The sequence below is a fragment of the Ictidomys tridecemlineatus genome, chromosome 3 (assembly GCF_052094955.1).
Source record: "Ictidomys tridecemlineatus isolate mIctTri1 chromosome 3, mIctTri1.hap1, whole genome shotgun sequence".
Classification (NCBI taxonomy): Eukaryota; Metazoa; Chordata; class Mammalia; order Rodentia; family Sciuridae; genus Ictidomys; species Ictidomys tridecemlineatus.
The window spans coordinates 188,303,771-188,324,518 of record NC_135479.1 but is presented as its reverse complement, the minus strand read 5'-3'; the positions used below and the strand labels follow the sequence as shown (position 1 = coordinate 188,324,518).

Sequence of the window (20,748 nt, the reverse complement as noted above, 5' to 3'; positions counted from 1 at the left end):
TCGCCTAGTATATACAGTCTAATCAAATATCTCATTATCTAGGAGCATTTTTTAAAATGGCTTAAAAATGACTTCATACAAACTGCATATTTGGAAACATAATTTTCCTCTATTTTTCAATTGCTTCGTTGGCTTTGCATAAATAAAGATCTCGTTGTAAAAATTATATTTCCTCTAAGGCAATGAAGCCTTAAGTTTTTTGGAGTTATTCTAGACTACAGTGAAAAAGAGATGTGTTTTATTTATTTGAACATTATTTTTTTATCATGGTTTCTTCTTTTTCTCTCTTTAATATTATAGATTCAAAATACCTTTTCAGGGCTAGGGTTGTGGGTCAGTGGTAGAGTGCTTGTCTCACATATGTGGGGCACTGAATTTGATCCTCTGCCCTGCATAAGTAAATAAAACAAAGGTATTGTGTCCATCTGCAACTAAAATTTTTTTAAAAAAAGGATCTTTAAAAAATACCTTTTCATTCCTTAAAGAAACATATCTGAAATCCAACTTGAGGTGGCAATTAAAATAGTAAACTGAAAGATGAAAGGAAAAGTTCCTTTTCTACTAGACATTGACAAAATTAGGAGAAATATCATCAGTTAGAATGAAGCATGACTTTATATTAGTCTGTTGTCTTACTCTGGATATTTTTGTGTTGTGCTCCATACCCCCTTACAAAGAAAAAGAAAAAGGAAACATACTTCAGGGTAACTTCAGTTTTTCTTTTCAGGTAGCAAACTGACCTTATGCTATGAGACCAAAGAGTTTGTCTAAGCCAGAATGTTAACACTGCTACTACTATCAGCTTATTTTTCTTTCTGTTGCCTCTCATGAATACCATTTCTATAAAAGACTATACAGAGGCAACTATACATATGTAGTATATGTGTTATAATGCACATAAGTATTATACTTTATTTTAGAGATTACTCAAGGCTAAGTATTATGATGGATATGTTTTGAATATACAAATATGCTTTTAATGCTGCATCTATCTTACCTTGCTCAAAGTGATTAGCAGCAAAATGCTTACATTGTTCTAGAGACATGTTATTATGCAGGAGGGCTATATCCATTTGGATATAAGTGAAAGGAATTTTTGTTGAAAAAGCTTATATTTTTCAATGTAAGATTTCATAAAGTTCAAATGCCGCTAAATATATTTCTTCTTCTCTGGATAATGGGACAGCATGTTTTAAAATATTCACCTCTATTTTATATAAAATGGTTTACTATCTTAACAGATTTGACATTATTCTGTTTAAAGAAAATGTTATTAAGCCCATGTATCTCTCTTACAATTTTTGTGCGTTAATAACAAGGGAAGCCTATTACTACTGATTTTAGTGATTGAAAGTTATGATATAATAAAAAAAATAATAATTTGTTGGCACATCAGTTTGAAAGCCATTCACAGTGTGAACAAGAATCAACTTGTCAGTCATTGTTTCTTGGCCTCTGCCAAAAGAAGAAAAAAGCTTAACAGTAGTTAGGGAGCTACTGAGTTGAAATCTCTAAGGATGTTCCAACCTATTTGTTATATTTTCATCCACCCTGTCCACGGATGAAAAGTGATGTGATCTTAACTTATTACTGACTGAAAAGCAGCGTCAGGGGCTTTTCTGTAGTCCTTGTAATGGTTCTGACTAACCATGCTTAAAATCCAATTGCTATTTAAATCAGACAGTGAGGCCTTCTTTTATTGACATGACATTTGCTAGTCTGTGACTTGAATGGTTATATTCAGGAGGTTCTTAACTTTGGGATAGCACTCGGCTGCTGAACTCAAGGTCTTTGACCTAATAACTGTAGTAAGTAATGGTGATGAAACTACCTGAAATAATAAAAGTTACTGATCATTAGTCCTGAGAGTCAAAATGATATTTTTCTTGGGATCATATTTATAAACTTTCAGTTTTTTTCAAACTCAGACATCCTTGTTCATAAGTTATGAGACTAGAAATCACTCTATTGTCCATACTTAACTGTAACATTACACATCATGATCATGCATTCTGATAATTTTTTTTCTTTCTTTTTTTTTTAAATTTCTTTTTTATGTTCTCACCACACCATTGTAATGTCTACAGCTCGCCCTGTTGGTAAGTAGCCATCCTTTTATCCATTTAGCATGGCTTTTTACAATGCTTCATAATTCATGCATAGTAGAATTTGACAGAAATATTATTATTCACCCATATTCAAGTATTACTGGAGGTCTACTATAGAAATTCTTCTGACTTTTTTGTCACTTTGATAAACCATTTTTTTTGTAACGACTTTTGATGCAAAGCATTGTGTAGGTGTCAGTTTTCATATAAATGTATAAATGAATGATTTATGGTATAAAATGCTAACTTTTCTTAAGGAGCAAAATAGAATTCTTTCCTTTCCTTGTATGTATGAAAGAATCAATTACTATTTATGCTTGGTATTGGTTAAGACAAAAGATTATAAGATTTTATAAGATCAATTAAGCAATTCTATTACTTTCATCACTTATTTTATTTTAACCTACACAGACTCCCAGTTCTTTAGGAGTATTTTTACCTGCTACACACCTGTTATCTGCATGCCTATACATAAACAAAATTAAGTAGAACGCTTTAACTTATTGTGAATAGATTGTGACCTTTAGTGTATAAGGGAAAAGAGAGCAGTGGTTTTTGGCATGAAAAGTTATGTTTGTGTTTTTAACATATCTCATTCTTCATTTGGCTTTGCAAAATTGAAGTAAGAGCTTACGCTTGCAGAAATTTAGGTAGTAATTATTCATGAGCATGTGGTTGATAAAATATTTTCAAATTCATTGATTTACTAATCTTTTTGTGTCAGATTTGAAGTTTAGTTTAACCCAAAAAATACATTTAAATAAACGAAATATTGGTAATTCTGTGATAAGTAAATTAATAGATGGATGTGTACATGGCTGAATGAATGAATGGATCAATTCTACATATTGCTTCATTAATATACTAAGAAATAACAATTTTTTTTCGTTTTTAGGAATTTTTAAATTTTTCCAGCTAGCTTTAAAACTTTCCTTAATATCTTTATATTGCTCACATTGATATATATTGATCCAAATTCATAACCTTCCCCCTACCTTTCTTTGAAACAGTCACAGACTTTATTATCACATAGTATGTTGTTTCATTAATAGCAAATACCGTAAATAGAACTTTCGTGTCCCAATCTGAATTTCTGATATGCCATTTCTGATCAGTACTTTCTTATGTTAGCTCTTGAATAACTGAAACTTTCATCATCTCTTCTATAAAACGGACAAAATAATATTGGCTTATCAAAGTTGCTGCAAGACTGGATTGAGCTTATAATTGATTATGTATTTGAAAAGTGTTCTGTATGCCAATACTGGCTAATATATTCCTTGTTTCTGAGACATTATTTTGCATTTTGATATATTGAAATGTGGTTATGACTTAAAGTTATTTGAAAAATAAAGTACCAGACTATTTTTTTTCTAGGAACATTCATGTTATTTGAAAATTGTGGACTATATTGTTATAATATTTAATCTTCATTTTCTTGTATTTGAAAGAAATCCTATTTCTTTCAAATCATTCGATAACTTGGTTGTCAATGGAATAGTATCTAAAATATGGAAGAGAAAGGGAAAATTCAGATAACAGAGAAAGACAGAGAACAAGCTGAGAGCAGGCTCCATGACCAGACTCTCTCCAATTTCCTGGTCTCAGCATCTGTGAAAACATTTTCTGGTCCAGGGACGGACTTATTTATGTGTCCAAGAAAGTATTTCATTATTTATTCTTGTTGTATAATAAAATATAAGTGAGGAGATTTATACAAGTCAGTTGTGGTGGTACATGTCTAAAATAGCAGCTAATTGGGGAGACTTGAGGCAGGAGGATTATAAGTTCAAGGCCAGCTTGGACAAGATTAGTGAGATCAAATCTCAAAAGAGACCAACAAAACAAAAGCAAAAGCAGAATCGTTTATATATAACAAATTTAAGGAATGAATGAGAGTAAATGTAAATATAACATTAATTGACAAGGATGAAAGCAATTTGAACTTTTTTGGAATTCTTGATAACTAAGCAATATAAATTTACAACTTTAATTAGAAATTATTTTAAAATATTAAACTTATGGATTTTATAATAAATATATAAAGATACATGATTAAATGTGAAAATTTGTCAATTGAAAGGTTGGCAATAGTACCTCAAAATTCAATTTGATTAGGCTTAGGCATCAATTTTAATTATAAGATCATGACCTCAAATGAATAGAAAAAATCACATATAAATTATAGATTTTTATACAGCAAATTCTGAGTCTGCTATATTGTTACCAGTTAATTTATATCAAACATTTCCAGCACATAAAACAATATTTTAATAATTTTTTATGTATTTTAAACATTTAAGCAAAGAAAACAGTACATTGATGAAAACAATGTGATGTACACAGAGTATAGGGATTTATCTGTCACCTACAAGTCCTTTTAAAAGTTATTTCCATTTTTTATTCTTGTTTGAAATGATTCTTAAATTCCCATTGGACTGGAAATAAAGAATAGCTTCTTGACACATTGCATTTTACTCTGGAAAGTCTGTCATTTCATAAATCTACCTCGAATGACTTACAACAATTTTCAGAAATATGAAGAACTATACTTTATACTTGACAACTACTATTAATTTTGGAAACGGAATTTTAGGTACATTTTTTTGAATTACTAAAAAAGAGACTGATAATTGGGAAATTAGTCCGTTTTTTCTATCAAATTCTTGCATCAATTTAAGTTTAGGAACTATAGGTATTTGAACTTTTATTGTTAGTGGACTCAGAAGAAAGTTTTTAAACTTTCAGGTGATACTAAGAATATTCTGTAGACACCATAGACTGCGAACAGAAGCTAGTTTTTAATTCCAATATGTTTGGTGAAAAAATTTGTACCCAGCACATAAAGCTTAGAGAAAATGCAGAGAGGGCAAAGCTTTCCAAAGAAAATTAGAAATCATTGCAGATTCTGGAATTCTTACAAATTCGGAAAATCATCATGGCATTACACTAGATGAAACTTCCTGATGGTCTATGGAAAGTCCCACTTAGAAATCTTTAAAAAACCCCAACTGGGAGTTTGTTCAAATGGATGACTCTTATGAGTTAAAGAATTTGCAACTTAGTGCAATCCACAAACACCTTCCAGACTCTACTTTGGAGATTCTATAAAACTTGATTAAGAGAATCCCCAATGTGGAAAAAAATTGCTGAAATCAGTCCATTATACACTTGCCAGTGGAAACCAATATTTTCCAAATTGCATTATTCATCTGTAATGTTACCAACATCTCCTAAAGAGCCCTTTAGTTCAACCTCTGTATTTATTGTTTTCCAAAATTCTAGACCAATGCCACTTTGACAATTAAAAAGCCATTTTTACTATTTCAAAGACATTCCTATAAGAAAAGCACAAATGCATTGCAGGGCATAGTTAACTAAGAATGTTGAAATGTTCTTTTGTTTATGTGGAAAACTCTTCCAGTGAAGGAACTGACAAGAAAAAAAACATGGTCTAAATAAGGATAAATATCTTGCTTCCTATACCCATCTGTCTTATTTTCCTATTGGAAGCCTTTCCCAAGCTTAAAAATAAAAAAGAACATCTATTTTGGAGATGGGCAACACATTTTTTCCTAGCAGCAACTCAAAACATGATGAGTAATTTGGAAAAGAACTGTCAAATCGACCAGCTGCCTTACTTGTGACGCTGAGCCCTGCCTCATTTTATATCTTGTACACCATATGCTATCTGCTGATTGCCTCAAGTAGAGAGACCAAAAGCTGAGCATATCAGGTGAAACGTGTTTGAAATATCACAAACAAACTGACAGTACACAACTTTATGAAAAAACTTCTTTCCCAATTCAGTGACATAAAAGTATGTTCTTTTTGATAGTAGAATATAATTGGTCACAGAAGAATTCATAAATATTGAAAAAATCATGTTCTTGGCAAAATTCCACATTTTTCAATTATGATTTTATAGAATCTGCCACTAGTCAAAACAGACATCTATAGGGACATAGTTTTTCAATGTTTTAACTGCTTAAGAACAAAAGTAAACATATTCTCATTTTAGAAAGATCTATTTTATGCGTTGAGGCAGTTTTGGAATAGCATGTTCCAACGTATTTTATTCCTGAGGCCACCAAGAAATACAACAACAACAATAAAAATGAGTGAATAAAATAATGATTCAAGACAAATTATAAATCAGTTATTACTAAGGAACAAGGTGACAGATATTTTTGACACCTTCATATCCCACCCTACCTTGAAATTTGGAAACTATAATGTGCTAAATGTAATTTATATTAGAAGTGGAAAAATTACAGTTACTTTCAAGTAAAAAAAAAGCATGGTTATTATGCAGCATGCTGAGATGTATTGTTTGTAAAAGGTGTTCTGAGTGTGTTTTGGAAGGAGACCTAGAATTTTATTCCTTGCATTCGTTCTTTGTTGGACAAACTGTACCTCATAACCTGGGGTAATCTTTTCTTTCCTTCAAGTTCTTGATGTTTCTTGCACCTGGCACTAATTAGCTACTTTATACAGAGTCCTGATTAACTATTACTAAATAAATATCATGTTTTTCATCGCCCCATATATTTTTACAAAATTATGGGTAAAAATGCATATTCTAGTAGTGTTTCCACTATGTGAAATGTTCAAGATATCTTAAACTAATACTTATTTTTAAAGTGAAAAACAATTTTAGATTACTTCTGCTGGGCCAGTTTTAGCCTTATGTGCTTGACAGCGTCTGTCCATTGTCTGTATAGGGAAGGTTAGGTAAGAATTATTGAATCACACATTTCTTTCTTTCTTTCTTTCTTTCTTTCTTTCTTTCTTTCTTTCTTTCTTTCTTTCTTTCTTTCTTTCTTTCTCTCTTTCTTTCTTTCTTTTTTTTGTTTCTCAAAACTGGATGACATATTCTCTTGTTTTGGAATTGAAAGGTACTTCCACAACAATTCCCTCTTGGTTGGGATATCTCTTTACATATGAATACCCATGTGATCCCTTCTTCCAAATATATTTTCTGGATTACATGTTGATGATAATCAACCTTCATCAGATATTCCTGGGACACCAAAAGCTCCCCGAATCTATAGGATCATAATTAAGTTAATCCTTCAAGGATGTTTCCTTCTGTTTTATCTTTGAATATTTTTCTTTCACTTACTTTCTTCAGACATACTTTGTTTATTGGCTTTCCTTTGTTTACATTCCATGTTTAATGACTATACTGTAATAATTTCAAAGGTAAGAATTTTATTTCATATGTGTGAATTTTAATGTCAGTTTTCGCCTTCTTTTTAAATTATAATCATCACATGTTTCTTCTTACTAAAATAATTTATTGTTTTTCTCTTTCTTTCTCCATTTCCTTGCTGAGCCCTTACATACCTTTCTTAATCTCATGTGTCACTTAACCCATTTACCCCTCTTATGAATTTGTTTGTTGCTTTTGTAGAAGAAAAACTTCATTGTATGTACTTTCCTTTAAAATATGGTCAATTATTCTAAAGTATGTCTGTGTTTCTTTGATAATTCCTAGAAGGTACTGGTCATTTCTCTTGGATTAATTATTTTTCCCTTTTTCTCTTTAATTAAATAAGTAGTTCAGTAATATATATATATATATATATATATATATATTGTTTTGCATAGATCCTATTGGATCCTTATCTGGTAATTATCTAGTTGAGTGCAGAAGACTACAGTTTGCATGTTTAGAGAAGAGAAAGAGGAAAGTATGAGGGTCATTTGCTAGCCCTTGCTTGGAATGCAATCTTAAATCTCTTTTTTTTTTTTCTTAGTTTTTAAGCTTATTTGTTCTAATCAGTTATATATGACAGCAGAATGCTTCTCTGGTTGTACATGAAGTAGGGTCACACCATTGATGCAATCATGACCTAGTATAATGATGTCGGTATCACTCCATCATTTCTTCAAATCTTCATGCTCCCTTCTCTCTTCCCTGCCTTTGCCCAATCCAGAGTTCCTCCACGCATCCCGTGCCCAACTCCCCATTATGGATTAGCATTCACTTATCAAAGAGAACATTTGGCCTTTAGTTTTGGGGGATTGGCTTATTTCACTTAGCATGATATTCTACAACTCCATCCATTTATGTGCAAATGCCATAATTTTATTTTCTTTTATAGTAATATTCTATTGTGTACATATACCACCGTTTCTTTATCCATTCATCTATTGAAGAGCATCTAGATTGGTTCCTTTATGAAAAAAATAAAATCAATTTCTTCTTAGTGTTTTATTGACTCTGCTGATAAACAATAATCTTTGTTAGGTTTTGAGCTCTCTGCTTTCCCACATGAAACTACCTCCTCATCTTCCCTTTATATTCCGTTGTTCATAATGAAGATGGCTTTCAGGCATGGTAGTTTTCTATTACTGAGAGAAAATCGTCACAAACTGAGCTATTTAAAACAACATCCAGGGCTGGGGATATGGCTCAAGCGGTGGTAGCGTGCTCGACTGGCATGCATGCAGCCCGGGTTCAATCCTCAGCACCACATACCAACAAAGATGTTGTGTCCGCTGAAAAAACTTAAAAATAAATATTAAAGATTCTCTCTCGCTTGCTCGCTCTCGCTCTCTCTTTAAAAATAAAAAATAAAACAACATCCATTAATTAAGTCAAAATTCTATAGATACAAAGAACAGACAGGTAAAAGCAGGGGGTTCTGCTTAGGGTCTCAACAGGTGAAAATCAAAATATATACCCAGTAAGCTCTTCTCTAGAAACTCTCCGAAAAAAAACCACTTCAAATTTTGTTTGTGTTGATGGCAGACTTAAGTTCCTTGCAGTTGTAGACTGAAGTCCCCAATTCCTTGTCTGCAAGTCAGTGTCACCCACAGTTTTGAGAGGTCACTCTTCAGCCTTCCTATGTGGCTTACAGGACCTTCAAAGTTGGCAACGGTTTCTTGAATTCTTATGTGTTAATTTTGTATTGCTTCCCTTTTGGTACCAGAGAAAATCCACTTATTTAAAAATCTCATAGGATTAAGCTAGGCCCAACTGACTCATCTTCCTGTCTTTGGGTCAACTGATTTGTACTCTCAGTTATATCTTCAGAATCTCTTTTGTAACATAAAATGATCATAAGAGTAACTCCAGCAAGTGGAAGTCATGTGGGTCACCTTAGAATTCTGCCCACCACAGGACGCCTGGCTTTTTCTTTCTTTAAGTTCACATTCCTTTAGCTGGTTTTCTATGTAGTCATGTCTCTTATTTTCAAAATCATGATTAAAGGATCAAATGACTAGCTTTTGCAATGTGACAGGAAATTATAGTGACATAACTAGTGATAGAGAATGGAGGCTGGTTATGCTGATGTTCACCTTGCTTCCTCTTTCTCCTCCCGACTTGAACCTGTTTGGCAGGGATACCATACAGTTTGTTGTTTTGGCTTACAGTAGCTTTTCCATATTATTTATTTCTTTTCTTATAATAACTAGAGGAAAATAGAGCAAAATATATTGACTACATTATCTTAAACCAAACATCAAAAAGTTTAAATCTCATTAATTTTAGAATCTCTCCACATAGGATTAAAATAGAAACTAAATATTTTAACTTGGTACCTAAAGTACTATAAGTTTTGATTATTGTAATAATGTAAATTCTGTGGCCTGAAACTGTCCAATGAGATGAGAATTAAGAGATTTCACTGGATATAGACAGAATAAAACACATGAACATCTGAGCCATGCCTTTAAAAAAGGTCAAAAGTTTCATTTTTATACGTTATTGTAATTTGTAGACAGCAAGACAAGAAACACTATGATATGTATGTTTTCATATCCTATAAAATATATTGTGATATGTATTATACCTAAGTCTTACATGCATGACATTTAAATTACTGCACTACTTACTTAAACATACTAAAGGTTACTCAAGGGACTAGTACATAATTATATTCATTAAAAATATATAAACTAGCAAATTAAATTAAATTTTGAGTTAAAATATATCTGAATGCACATTAGGCTATCTGGCAAATATTGCTTCCAAGATTTATTGGTGATGCTATTTTCTTCTATCCTACAAAATGATTCTTTCTTTATCTGCAAATATGTTGTTGTATTAATCTTTCTGCTGCTTCTAGCTCTAGCATAACACTTACATGTGATAGGGGCATGCCAAATGTTGGCACAGTTAATTGATACACACATATGCATACATAGGTAATACTTGCCTAGAAAATGTTTATGCAAGCAGCTTTAAATAGTGCCATAAAAAGATTAAGCAACATTAATGGTAACAGGCCAATCACATATTCCTCATTCTGCTAGTAGGAGATAAAATACAACAAAAAGAAGGCACTAATGAGTTAGGATGGTGCCTTACTAAGCGTGTAATTAATGTTATTAAGAAACATTGCAGTTGCATATTAAAATTCCGTTAACTAAGCAACCCTTCAGCATTAGTACATTGGTTCCTGGGTTGCAAAAAATTTTTCCTTTTCCCTTTTTCTGATTGGCATCTTCATGCAATCTTTCTTTAAAAAATGAGATAATGGGATGTGATCAGCCTTCCTGGTTTTCCTGGAATGCTGATGTGACAGTTCTGGCAAGTTGACAGGTTAAGTGACTGAAAGTGGATGTCTTGTCTCACCATTTACTTGAAGAGCCATTTTTTAGGCTATAGTTTTCCCCTCCTCACTTGCACAGTTATGACCCCTTCTACCCCTGATATAAGAAATCTTATTTCCCCAGTTTAACAGCATAGGACCTTGATATTTTTTTTAACAAACTTTTAAAATATTCTCTATTTGCTGGTCAAAAATATGATCATTCTTTTCTGAATTATGTGAATATTGTCTTGATAAACAATTAGTTCTAAAATTAATAGTATTTCATTTGCAAATCAAGAGTTCCCTAAAGAGTAAAAAAATTATTCTGATAAAAAACAGAAAATATGGAGAAGTGGTACTTAGAAGTTCAAAATTTCTTAAAATGTTTATAGATGTTTCTAGAATGTTTTCAATGTATAGGTGTTTTTTTTTTTATAGTTCAGATGTTCTATGCAACTTGTATGTTGAATCAAGTATGAGTTTCTGTAATTACCTACAAACAAAATTAAATCTACTTTGGTAATCCAAGATATAATAAAGTTTAAAATTTCTATAAACATATCTGAGTTATATGATGAAGTTAGTGTACTACTTATACGAATTATGACCAACAGTATCACTGGTGGAAAAGTGTCAGAAGCTTTGAGTATAATGAGATGGAAAAAAATATTGCAATGTAGAAATATTTAATACCATCATAGGATTATAGAAGGCTTTGTAAAACAAGGAAAGACAATTAATATGGAAAACTACATGGTTTCACTAATATGATCCTTTTGTTTAACATGCTGACTAAAAATGTAGAATGATCTAGATTGCCGGTAGTGACAAAGAAGGAGGTGAGGTTAATGGACCCTTGGTGCCATTGGAAGAATTTTATATTTCTAACATAAAACATGTGTTTTTCTCTCTGTGAAGATCAACCTCTTACCCTTCCTCTTAACTGTTTAATCAATAAAAAAGAATCAAATTCTATCCTTCCTCCATTTCTCCCTCTGTCCCTTCCCTTTCTCCCTCTTTCCTTCCTTTAGCTTCTCTTAGAATTGCTTTTACAGTTGTTCTACAATGCAATTAAGAAGTCCACTTTGATTATTTTGTGATCACACTAGGTAATAACTGGCTCACTTCATTGCCTACTTTGGTCATCAGATTTGGAATAATTGAGAGTGGTTTTGGGGTTTCAAGTATTATATGAACCCTCCAAAATTGTAGTCTTCCCATAGTCAACAAATTCCATAGGAGGAAGTAAGAAATGCACAGAGTAATACTAAATGACAGCAGCATCATTATTCACACAAGGAGTGGATGCTCCTATGTATGTGACCTCTGATAGGTGAAGAGCAGGATGTGAAGTCTGAATAGATGAAGAATCTAAGGAATCTCATTCATTGTGATCATTCTATTCTCTTTAACCATTTACTTCACTTTTTCAAATTTATGAAACCAGTAAACTATATAGTACTTTTCCACCTTCATTTGGATATCAGAAAAGTGTGTATATTGGGAGGTGGGCCAGCCATGGGGGTGCACACCTGTAATCCGAGCAGCTCTGGAGGCTGAGACAGGAGGACTGCAAGTTCAAAGCCTGCATCAGCAACGGTGAGGTGTTAAGCAACTCAGTGAGACTCTGTTTCTAATAAAATACAAAATTAGGCTGGGGATGTGGCTAAGTGGTTGAGTGCCCCTGAGTTCAATCTCTGGTATCACCACCCCCTCCAAAAAAAAAGATGTCATAAAAATACATATCTGTTTATGTTTATACAAATTATATTATTGTCAAAAGAAAAGGTATAGATATTGGTATTTTTAGCATGGAATAAGAATTTTAATATCAGCTACAATTACTCAGTATTAGAAAAGAAACAATTCACCCATCTAGAAGAGTTATTGCTGTGGACTCAGTAAGAAAAACAATTAATTGGAAAAGTAAGTAACTTAGCAATTTGATCATTTATATTCCTTGGAAATAGTGACAAATGAATAAAATGTGATTAAATGGGCTTTATAAAAGTGATTACCTTAAATCCTATATTTCTAATTTATATTTTACACTACAAATGCATTCTTTCCTCTGAGAGGAATTATGTATTAATATGCTTCAAATCAAGTATTTTATGACATTATGTATGCATTTCCAATATTAAAAGAAATGATATGGACTCAAGTGAATGTTAAATAGTAAAAAATTAATAAAATTAAATAAGTTCAAAACAATCACTTATCAATTAGAAGTCAAACTCTTCTGTTTTTAGATTGAATAAACATTTATCTCTTATTCCTAGAGTACACTGCATTGTAATGAAATGACTTCTGTCTGTTTCTTGTTGGTAAAGGCAATCCTGCTAACATTTTGCCAGGACTTCTAGGTCTGATTACTATAAAATGCCTATTTTTGTCTATATACTTTTGTCCCTCTGGGATGGTAGCTACTTGTTTATAGTTATATAGTCATGTTCAAATTGGTTAGAAATTTTTTTCCAACATTTTCTGTCATTTCCCTCCATCCAAATTATTACCAATAATATTGGTGAAAAAATGTCAGAAGCTTTGAGTACAATGAGATGGAAAAAATATTTAATATTTGCTATAGATCCATTTTTAAAAATTTCCTAATCCATGCCCTTTACTTAGAAATTCACTCTTAGGAGCTTTTCTAGGCCAAGTAAAGACAACATTTCAGTGCAAGGTGGTAAACAACACTTCACACCAATAAGAATGTACTACTGATCTGAGTAGGATATGTAAATGGGGGAAAATAGAGGAAAAAAAGAGAGAGACAATGCAAGCAAGGGCATGTATCTGAAATTGGAAGGAACAAAGGGCAAGTACAAGGTCAGGGTGTGTTCAGGTTAATCCTTGTTGACAAGGTGAATCAAAAGATAATAGATATCAAGATTGGTTAAGCACAAGAAAAGCCAATATATATGTGAGTGATGGAGAGAAGACTGGTCTACTGAAATTCTGGAAGTAGTCTGGGGACAAATGAGTGTCAGTATGATAAAATCTTGGGAGAGAATGATTTGCAAGCCTTGCAATGATATGCATTGTAGGTTTTTATTGCCATGTAATGAAAAGCACTGTAGGGTTTTGAATCAAGAATGATTTGAAAGAAAGTGTATTTAAGAAAGGCTGTACTTAGAGTTAGTATAGGAAGAAAAAGATTATGGGTTTTATGCTCCTTTAAATAATAAAAACAGCTATTCAAGAAAAACATGTTATGATTTTTTAAATATTATACCTTATTGGAAATTGTAGCCTAAAGTTCTTACTCAATTATTTGATACTAGACATGAAAAATTCTCAGTTAATCAGATTATAATTTGAAGTAAAACAAATAAAACTAGCAGTTCAGTGTTTAATAGGTCCAACTACGACATTGAAATGAACGAATGTAAAGTAAACCTATCTTCCAGTCTAAGACTTTAACCTTAAGAAAATTGTGTACTCTTTATAAAGTTCAGTTTACTGGCCTTTATATCATAGTGGTAATCATTAAGACATCAGGTTTTCAAATTTTAAATGAAATAATGCCTGTAGATGGTTTAACATAGTCCCTAGCACTTAATAAGCACTCAATTAATGTTAATTATTGTCATTGTATTGCACAGTTTGTGACTGAGCAAGTCTTTGACTCAAGCAAATGATCAAAGAGATTGCTTTTTAAATGTTTGCAGAATATATTAGCATTTAATAAGTAAATTATATTAAATAGCAAAAAATGTTTTCTTCTCCAGTTTGTCAGGAAGTTCAAAATGTTTATTACTATTGAATCAAAAGTTTATTCATTCAGGCATGAAATTACACCCAAAGAAAGGGAGCAGCTGAGTGTGCCTGTAACCGCCCTGTATCACATATTAATGTACCTAACTGCAGCATGACTATCTCCATGTTAATGCCTGCCATACAAAGTCATATTTTCCTGTAGAAACAACTTGAACATGATGCGATTAACCTTTAAGGTCCCCCTCCCCTCATCTGAAAGCCTACCTCATGCATGCCCTATGCTTCCTACTCGTGTTCAGCCATCTGATTTCCATATCACCCACTCACTCTCACCAGCAAGCATTAGCATAACAGAGCTGTCTCGTGACTTTGATTGAAGCCAGCTTGGGCTGAATTCAGTATCAAAGCATAATTTTGCAGAAATCAAATCTAATTTGCTGTGCATTGTATTTAAATTCTCAAAACACAGTTTCAAGTGAACTGGCCTAGACCTCTAATCTTAATTGACCTTTTTATAGATCAGGTCTACTTCTCTGGAAATCACACAACATACTTTTCTCATAGAGATATTGTTTTTTAATGTGTCAGTGTTGATTAAATACTGAACTGCATCACTCTGCGACATCTCATTTCGTCTTATATAAAGCAATAAGGTATAATCACTTGACATAGTAGGCAAGTAGGTTATTGCAGCATAGTTACAAGAAATTTGTCTAATGTTTTCTGGTTTTAGAGAGGACATAAATATGTATTTCATAGTCGTCTGTCTTAACAAACATCAGAGAATTGCCATTTTTATAACTAGCATATTCTTTTGGAGTTTATAACTCAATATCCTTAATTCGAATTGGGTTTAAATTGTGTTTTGAATTGTCATCTTGAGGACCTAATTGTGGTTTTTTTTCTTATTTAATGAGAACCATTGTATAAAATCCCTTTTATGTATAGCACACTTCCCACTATCATGCTGTGTTGATAAAACGCCATCCCTGTCTACTCCCTCCCTTTGGTGCCATCAGCCAAGTACTCTTCTTTTCAAACCATTCTCACTGCCACCTGGCAGAGATGCGGAAACTGTGGAGTGTCATCAGAAGAATAATTGATGCTATTTTTCATTTTAAAACCTCAAAAGTAAATTCCTTGAGCTGATATGCCTTCACAGAAGATTGCAATATAGATCTTGGGCAGAGAAAGAGAATCTACAAAAGTAAAAGTGGTCGTTGCAATTTTATTTGTTAGCCTGACTTTGGGTGACAATAGGACATACGTTTTCAGAGACTCAAAAGCTTTTTAGATTGTTTTGCTAAATGATTCAACATTTTTAGTTTTCTTTTAAAAAAAAAAATTTACACTTGACAATTCTGGTTCTATTGAGACCCATGAGACTATTGACATGAAATAATTACATACATTAGAAATAGAGCATATTTGTAGTAACTTAGAATAAAAGTATAATATAAATAGATATCACAGGGAAAAGAGAGTTCTTAGGATTGATGGCTTTTGGTTAGTAGTCTTTAAAAAATATAAAACTGGAAAAAAGTTCAAGAAATGATCATTTCCTGGTCTTTCAAAATGATATTATGAGTGGTAAATATTATGTTGTGATACTGCAGCACTTCATTTTTGTGTAGGAGTTCTGATGAAATGTTTTCTTTAGATGCTACTCATAGCAGTTCTCACTGGATTTTCTATCCCAATTTGCCAAGGTGTTCCAGCCCTTTGTCACTGTCTTTCTAATCATCATCTCCAATCACCATCTACATTGCTTCCAGAGCATTCTTTTTAAAACCATGTATCTGATATCTATTTTGCAAAATCATCTTTGAAAAGATCTTAATAGCTTTCAGGACACAATTTTAAACTCCTTTGTATAAATTATCTAGTCTTATCTATATCAGCTCTATACACCAGGTTTCTTCTACTTTCAAAACTCTTTATCTTCCGGTACCAAATCCAGTTCTACAGGTCTTTGCCTTATGTTCAGCACCTTTGTTCTGTGACCTTAATTCTCTTCATCTAGTGATCTCTTACCTGTGATTAAAAACACAGCTCAAATGTAGCCATCTCTTGCATTTTCAATTATTGTACAAATCGTGTAATGGTGTGTTTGTTTCCTGAGAAATCTCTGCCATAGGACAAGTAGGACAAGAGTACCTCCCAACACCTCTTTTTTCTCCCTCTCTTTTTCTTTTATTTTGGGAGTAAAATGGAGATGGAACCCAGAGCCTGTGAATGCTAGACAAGAGCTCTAACAGTGAGCTACACCCCCACTCAAGTGCCATGTAATATTTGGCTTCCCATGCCCTGAACCAAGCAGAATGTCTTAGAATTTGTATTCAGTCAGTACATTTTGAATGAATAAATGGATGAACTCTAGCTTCTCAGGAAAATGTATGCCTAGATATGGTCAATTCTGAACCTTTTGCGGGGAGACTATAATTTAGCAGCTGTGATAAAACTATAGGATGTGGATTTCAAAAATGCTTTACAAAAACAATCATGTAAAACACATTTTTAAACATTTAAGTATCAAATTCAAGGAAGTCTATAGCTATATCTAAATTACAGATAGTGCTTTTACTGACATAGGTAGATGACAGAGAATAAAATGCTTACAACTATGTTTTCATTGCTTCCATTTATGTTTCATTTGATGACTTCAATCTGTTATTGCTTTTTAAAATATATATATATATATATATATATATATATATATATATATATATATATATATATATGAGGATTGTGTAAGTACCCAGGTTCTCAGGTCTTACTAACTAGTTATATAGGCCAATTTAAATTCTTTCTCACCCAAAGCTGTGCAAATGAACTAATAAGCTGAATAGGCAACTTTTATTAAAGAGTGTCAAATAACTGATTTTGACTAAATTGGGTTTTTAATTTTTGAAGATGACATACAAGCTAAATACCTCAATACTTCTCAAAAAGCTAATGTCCACATTGGCATTATTACTTTTCTTTCATAGGATTTCATACAACTATACACTGATTCTTAAATATTTCATAACATTTTTTTTCTAGAAAAATCCTATACCATATTACAGATGATGAAGACCAACCTTTAATCTTCTGTGGCAAAAATATCCAGTGGTTTCACATTTCTGCTGAAAAATGAATACTGCTGTGCTTTAAAAGTTTTTCCTAAAGTAATTTTGTAACATTGATTTAAACTATCATTTCTATTAGCAAACATATAACAAAAATCAATGTATCTGCTGATTCAGGAGAAGTGTGTAGAAATAACAAGTAGATTGTGAGAGGCCTGTAATCTTCTGAGCATGCCAGGCAACATAAACCACACTCTGTCCAAACAGAGCCATAAATCCAGGTTCTCTGTACTGTTAGAATGAGTCTTCCGTTATCTTTAGTTATAGAAAAGAATTTCACTTAGTAGATTTATCCCTTCTGTCCTTGGGGTATGTGTTGGATACCTTGAATTAGGAGCCAGGAAAATAGAACACCTAAAAAAAAATAAGTCAATACAAATCTCACTGAATTCTTTTTGAGAAAAATACCCCATGCTTTCACAGTGATAGCATTTTTGTTAGGATGAATGATTGGTTTTAGGTTTGGGGCACCATGTATTTATTCTGTTCTTGGATTTGCACTTATGCACTTGAAATAGATATAGATAGAGATAGATAGATTAAACCCTGGGGTGTGCTATCCCTGAGATACATCCCCAGCCCTATTTTTTAATTTTATTTTAAAACAGGGTCTAATTAAGTTGCCCAGAGTGGCCCTGAACTTTTGATACTTGTGCCTCAGCATCCTGAGTCATGGGATTACAGGCGTGCATCACTGTACCCAGCCTCTCATCCCTCTCTTTTTCTTTACTGTTAGAGTTACTCATTTGTTTTCCTTATTATCTTCACAATACCATTTTATTAGCTTGTTAGCCAGACTCCATGCTTTAGTGACTAAATGTCACTCACCCCATTCATTCTTCCTCATCCATACTAAGTTCATTGAAGGGTTAAAGCTTCCCAAACCACTTTTATCATCACTACCCCACTCAGAAAGAGACAGTATAAAGTGAGTATGGCTTCTGAAGTCTTCCTTTGTTGCCATGATATTTATATAATTCCGACCTCCCTTTCCTGTCAGATTGCACACTGTTAGGCTGGAGATGGTCTTGCTGCTTCTACTTTGCCCGGAAGACGCCTATGCTTGGAATGTGTTCATCAACCACTTATCCAAATGCTTCCCTTGCCCCAGAGTTCCCACAACTTCCCTTTCCCACACACAGCCTTTCACAGCCACTCAAGCACAAAGAGATCCCTCCCTCTTGAAGTCTGGTCACACTGACTGTGTACACCATAACTGAAGAGTTCCCCTCAGAGCTCGAAGAGGACCTCTACCACTGAACTTAACATTGTCTTAGATGTATAGGTTTTGTGTTTACTGTTATCAAAATCATCATGTTTTTAAAAATGTCTCTATTCAACTGTGAGTTCCTTGACAACTATCATATAAAGCTTTACCCTGGGTGATTTTACTGGCAAGTAAGAGAACATAAGAATTGCCTGACTATTGCCTATCTGTCCAAATGAAATTAATTAACTAGAATAAACTAATTTGATACATTTATTTATATTGTTTGTTATTTCAAATATGTAACTTCCATCCCTTAAATAATTCAATGTCTTTAATCTTCAAATCTTGAATTCCAGAATATAAGAATTTTAATAATATGGATCATATTTTATGCCTTCTGACATTCCATTGCCTCATTCAATATCTTACAAATATTGTAATAAAATGAGTGTGTACCAGGAGATGGATTTTAAAGGAGGAGATAATTGTGTAAAGGAGTGATTCCTTTCCATGTTTTTTTATTAAAAAACATAACCAAATCATTTTTCTGAAAAATGTTAGAATCATAAGGGATCTATTTTCCCATACAAGTAGGTGGGACACAGGGATATTATATAATCGACAATATTTAAAATAGATCTGCTAATAAGTTTTCTCACATTATTTCCCCAATCCCTTAATGTTTTAAGAAATGCCTACAAGTAAGTAAAAAAAAAAAAAAAATTGTAGCCTCTCTGGCACTGAGCAATCCACCCAGAGCCAGATTTTCTCTTTGATATCTTTTTCTTTGACAATGGTTGATATTTACACATTTTCTTTCCTTTTAAATTATAGCTCCTCCTCAGTTTGTGGTTAGGCCAAGAGATCAGATTGTTGCTCAAGGTCGAACTGCAACATTTCCCTGTGAAACTAAAGGAAACCCCCAGCCAGCTGTGTTTTGGCAGAAAGAAGGCAGCCAGGTGAGTGTGAGGCTTGACTGCTTTTCTGAAGTCTCTGAACTTTGCTGACTTTGGTACTCCCTGAAGCTTGCCTTGCCCCCATTGCTATCAGATGCTGAACTTATTTTATTGCTAAAAGAAATGGTTCTAAAATAAGTGAAAGACAGATGTTCTTGCACTTTTTATTTGCTAGTGGTAATCTTTGAAAATCCTGCATTTTGCAAGAAACAGAGTGCAGCAAACTTATTTTAAAAATCCAACCAAACATCTGTAAATATTTAAATCTCTGCAGGTTAAGGTGATTTTGCTTTCTTGAACAGGATTAGTCTGTGTAAGTGAGTTTGTACATACAAAGAGCTGAGAATAATTCCTCGTTCATGGAAGATGATCAAAAAATATTTCTAGCATTTATTGGCATAGATCCAATATCCCTCCACTTCTAGATAGAAAATATAAATGACTTTTAAAAATTATTAATTTAAGCCTATTTCCACTTAAGAGTTGAAGAAATCTTTTCTTTCATTTTCCCTTCTGGATTTCTTCACAGTAGGGTTAAACAGAAATAATATATAACACAAAGAGCCAATACCTGCCTTGTCTTTGCTTTGCTCTTTCTGGACATGATGGCCTCTCAATGTCTCTCCCAAACCCAACTGGATACATCACTTCTATAATTTAGCACTTGGTCCAAATTCGGAGAGTGTTTAGCCTCTTCATTTCTGAGGCAATGAATGGAACTTTCAGCTTAAATTAGATCCGAAATTGTGATCTTTGCATAATAATTTGTGCATTCCTGAGAGATCTTGAATGATTTTGTGCTAGATTCTCTAAAACCATCCAGACAATAAATGTAGTTCTTGTGGTACTCCTCCCCAGCACATTCTGTACTAGTCCACGTTCTGAAAAAATTTCTCAAGGATTAATTGAAAATATTATTACAAGTCATAGGAAATCTGAAAACTTTGCCATCAATAGGGAATGGTTTTAGCTACATTAAGAGAACCTAAAGATTAGAACTCATATATGTCTATCTTTCTGGAGAGCATCTAGGAAGTCCTGCTCAGCTATGCTTTCTAATTTGCAGGGGTT

At 32.9% G+C, this 20,748-nt stretch overlaps 1 protein-coding gene across 19 annotated transcripts in view; it reads left to right on the top strand.

Moving 5' to 3' along the window:
* Positions 1 to 20,748, top strand: part of Robo2 (roundabout guidance receptor 2) — a 1,537,051-nt gene that overhangs the window by 1,415,153 nt on the left and 101,150 nt on the right. For 14 of the 19 annotated variants that reach the window (XM_078044445.1, XM_078044443.1, XM_078044442.1 and 11 more), the window contains 2 exons: positions 2,088 to 2,099; positions 19,556 to 19,680. In XM_078044445.1, the coding sequence (XP_077900571.1) occupies positions 2,088 to 2,099; positions 19,556 to 19,680 (137 nt within the window). The remainder of the gene's footprint in view (positions 1 to 2,087; positions 2,100 to 19,555; positions 19,681 to 20,748) is intronic. The other 5 variants (XM_078044444.1, XM_078044450.1, XM_078044453.1 and 2 more) reach the window with 1 other exon arrangement.